Source organism: Sinohyriopsis cumingii, chromosome 15 (assembly GCF_028554795.1).
Source record: "Sinohyriopsis cumingii isolate HCF-2022 chromosome 15, ASM2855479v2, whole genome shotgun sequence".
Classification (NCBI taxonomy): Eukaryota; Metazoa; Mollusca; class Bivalvia; order Unionida; family Unionidae; genus Sinohyriopsis; species Sinohyriopsis cumingii.
The window spans coordinates 59,669,457-59,673,948 of NC_142975.1; the positions used below are offsets into that span (position 1 = coordinate 59,669,457).

Sequence of the window (4,492 nt, forward strand, 5' to 3'; positions counted from 1 at the left end):
AGAGAGAGAGAGAGAGAGAGAGAGTTTTAAAGTCAAACCGACCAAAGGGGGAGAGAGAGTTTTATGATCGGTAGTACTGTTATTAAAGCAGAATAATGACTTAGATTAACTGTAAATATATTAAAATATTTTAATTACCACTTGTTGGTTCGTCATTGGTTTAATTTCTATTCCACATTAATTTTCGTGTGCCGGTACGTGAATGGCTTAACGTTCATGTGATTGGCGTAGGTAACCAAGTGTTTCTAGTGCTCTACTTTCTTCATTAAAACCATCTTTCATGTTTAAATCATAAGTGTGTATTATATTGATTTAATCAATTTGAAGAAAATTAGAAACTAAAAAAAAGAAAACACTCAACTTGCTAATATGAAAAGGTGATTGTGAATAGCCACAAAAGGTATAGAACTACATTTTGTAGCGGATGCACTCGGGGATGTGAGGAGTTCATGCACTCGGTCAATACACAGCTGCCTGTAGTAAATCTTAACTTCAAAGGGCATATATATATATATATATATATATATATATATATATATATATATATATATATATATATATATATATATATATGACATAAAGCCTCGTTTCCTTTTAATGAAAAATATATACATCTCGTGGTATATCAAGTAAGAAATGATGTATTCACCTGAATAGCATCCATAAAGTTGAGGCGAAAGCGCATGAATATTTGTCTGATCGTCTGTTACATTAACTAAGTTTTGTGTATAATATCCGGCACATGAACAGATTCATTTTCACACACACACACACACACACATCTATATATATATATATATATATATATATATATATATATATATATATATATATATATATATACAGGTTGATTCCGTTTATTCGGATCTCATTGACAGAGAAATTCTATCAGCCAATAATGCTCATGTAAATCGAGGAGATCAACAACTTGAACAAAGAGTTCCGTCAGCGCCAAACGATTACGAGATTGCATTTGAACGCGGTAATCAAAGAAGCAGTTTGGAACATCCATATAGTAGAGTTTCCGTAGATTGTAGCCAATCAAACTGAGCGCAACGAGACGACAACTTAAGAGGGAAAACATGATTACTTTCTTCTTGCCTTAAATGAGGCTGCCGTGGAAAATGCTACAGAAGTAAGCGAAATAATAATGATCGAGGAAAATCACGACTATTTTGTTCCTGCACCACATGAACATGATGGGGAAGATGACACTGAAAGAAACGAAATGGGAATGGGAGAGAAAAATCACGACTACTTTACTCTTGAACGACATGAACATGATGGGGATTTGCACTGAAGAAAATAAACTAGGATCACGTCTGTTTTGTTCCTTAATCACACGAATATGATGGGGCAATGGAATAAGAAAGATGGAGTGAAATGATCATCGCGTCTTATTTAAAGGAACAAAAATAACCACAAAAAAATCCAAGCGCTAACTGTACTAATAGAGAGCATGAGAACTTTGTAGTTGAATCACATACATTGTACTTGAGATAAACCTGTTGTTAGGCAGTCTTAGACAAACATTACATACAATCAGAGATGTAGACACTTATTGTTACTACTACGGCTACTATTATTACTATTTTTAATTGTTATCGGTGCTAAATTGGTCGACCTTGAGTATCATAATGCTATCCACGTCGCAAACAATATTGAGGAAAATCTAAACCTCTGAAAACAAGAAACAAAACAATAAAAAGTGGAATAAATATGAATAGACAGCCATTGATTTGTGTATCTTACATATCCTGACTAATTAGATCAATTATGAATGCTTATGCTCATCTCCTTCAGTTAATTATGACATAGGAGAGAGAACTCATTTTTGTATCTTTTTTTAAATATCTGCAAGATCATAATTATGTGCTAATATATTGTATTCTGAGTTATTAATAATATTATGCAAAACTAAATTTTTCATAGTTAACTATGCTCAATTATTTTTAAACTTTCACTGGCATAGTAATCCTGGCTGTTTTCTTTGGTGCAAGTAGGTCTTTTTGTGTAGTGCTGCAATTTAATATTTATAGGTCTCCATTTGCAAGATAGGATTCATTGTATTGAACTCGGACTTTTCTTTACAACTTAGAAATTTGGAATAGGGTCAAATAATGTCTTAACGAATAATGCCTTATAATGTCATCAATAGTAATGTCCTATAATGTCATCATTAATAATGTCCTATGATGTCATCATTAATAATGTCCAATAATGTCATCATTAATAATATCATATAATATCATCATCAATAATGTCCTATAATGTCATCATTAATTATGTCCTATAATTTCATCATTAACAATGTCCAATAATGTCATCATTAATGTCATCATTAATAATATCCTATAAAGTCATCATTAATAATGTCCTATAATATCATCATTAATAATGTCCAATAATGTCATCATCAATAATTTCCTATAATGTCATCATTAATAATGTGCAATAATGTCATCATCAATAATTTCCTATAATGTCATCATTAATAATGTCCTATAATGTCATCATTAATAATTTCCTATAATGACAGCATTAATAATACCCTATAATATCATCATTAAAATGTCAATTAATGTCATCATTGTAACATTTAATTTTTCATAGCCCTCATTTAACCACATGGCTTTAACAAGATTTTAATTACAATTTGCAAACATTGCAATCAAGACCTTTCGATTCCAGAAGCTGCTTGTCCTAACTGCAACATTTTATTTCCAAATTAACCCGTATATTGATAGAACTTTATAATTTGTTTGTACAATGTTTTATTAGGTTAAGGGTGAAATATAAAAGTGTAGAATCTCTATACACTTTATGTTCGTTTTATACCTATTGATCATTAATTGCTTTACTACAGTAATATGTACATTACCTGTCATAATTTTCTGGTGTATATTTAGTTACATCATTTTATGGAATGTTACATTTTTGGAAGGTCCTACACATTGGAATAACATGAGACTATCTGAGGACAAGGGGAAATGTACAAACGTACACCTAATATCTAACACGAAATTAAGAGTGACCATCACCAACTCTACAAACCAGACAAAGTAGAATGTAATAGAAATAGATTAAAAATAAACGAATTTAAATCCCTTATAAATATGTTATGTATATTTAATCTGCATTGTTTGTTTGTAAGATATTTTATTGTTTATTTGAGATGCTGTGGGTTATATAAAGTTATATTTTGTGTATGACCTAGTGCAAAATCAAGTTCATTGTGTACCTGACCTGAATAAAATTTTCTTTCTTAAATTCAGTAAATGCGTACCTAATGTTTTCTCCTTTAGCATGGGTTAACTATTAGGATTATTATTTTTGCCAGAGTCAAGAACATTGTGTTTATTCTGTTCGTTATTATAATTTTAGAAATAGACATTAATTATAACTAAGATTTTATCTTGTAAACATTTGGAACCTTCCAGAATTAAATTTTAAATTATATAATATTTGTTTTAGAAAATGCTAATTGTGGCCTGAAGTAAAGTAGAGGTCTTACTTATCTAAAATTATTTATTCACGGTGTAAGATCTTAAGGAGAATCATTGTTGTGTCCAATATTTTGATCAGGCTAAAAGTTGTTTATTCGTGCTGTAAGATATTGAGGCAGACTCATTGTTGTGTCCACTACTAATTCGCTTAGGCTGGAATTTATTTATTCAAATTATTTATTTACTAGAAACACAAAGTGCGCATCATCTAAAATTATATTCTTGTAAAGAGACATTAACTGGGAATTATAGTGAAATTCAGCTAAGGATATATTCTTGGATTGTATTATTGCGATTAAACAAAAGACTGTTGTCACACCACTACACTATCGACCACCACAGGCACATCAACACGTCCATCGTTGGAGTTATTTATTTTGGATTATCCCGAAAGATTATTCAGAACTTTGAATATTAGGAATTGTGTTAGAAATTCTGGGATTAGTTGGGATTTAACTCTCACTACCGTAAGATCTTGCTACATTTTTCACATTTTACAAAGCTTGTTGCTTCTCACTCTTTTATATAACTTATTCTAAGATCACAGAGTCGTAGTTAATAAACTACCTTTCTCTTTCTCTCTACTTCCTTATTATGCCCTGTTTTGACACACACACACACACACACACACACAAACACACACACACACACACACACACACACACACACAGTGTTCACACCCACTTGCTGATTGTTTGGACTGCTTTATGAACTTGCAAATTTAGCTCCTCAAAATGCCTGAACACAACAGTTTTAAAGCGTTCGGAGCAGCATTCTAGGCTGCTAGGAACTTAAAGGGTGGCTGGAGGAGCAGCAGAGAGCGCGAACAGACTCTAACTGGTTCTCTCTCCGTTTCGCAAAATAAGCCTTCCTGGAAATCGCAAAAACAATTCGCGATTGTCTCAGTATCCGGTATAAGACAACCTTGTCAACGAACTTAATAAACTCTAATTGACTTACCCAGCCTATCTCTGATAAGTTTTTCT

At 31.7% G+C, this 4,492-nt stretch overlaps 1 protein-coding gene across 2 annotated transcripts in view; it reads left to right on the forward strand.

Moving 5' to 3' along the window:
* The window catches only part of LOC149781885 (uncharacterized), a 52,649-nt gene extending 49,836 nt beyond the window's left edge, over positions 1-2,813 (forward strand). Inside the window, exon 7 of one of the 2 annotated variants that reach the window (XM_089936077.1) lies at positions 847-2,813. In XM_089936077.1, the coding sequence (XP_089792203.1) occupies positions 847-1,050 (204 nt within the window). In that variant the 3' untranslated portion in view covers positions 1,051-2,813. The remainder of the gene's footprint in view (positions 1-846) is intronic. The other variant, XM_089936078.1, reaches the window with a different exon arrangement.
* The last annotated feature ends 1,679 nt before the right edge of the window (positions 2,814-4,492 follow it).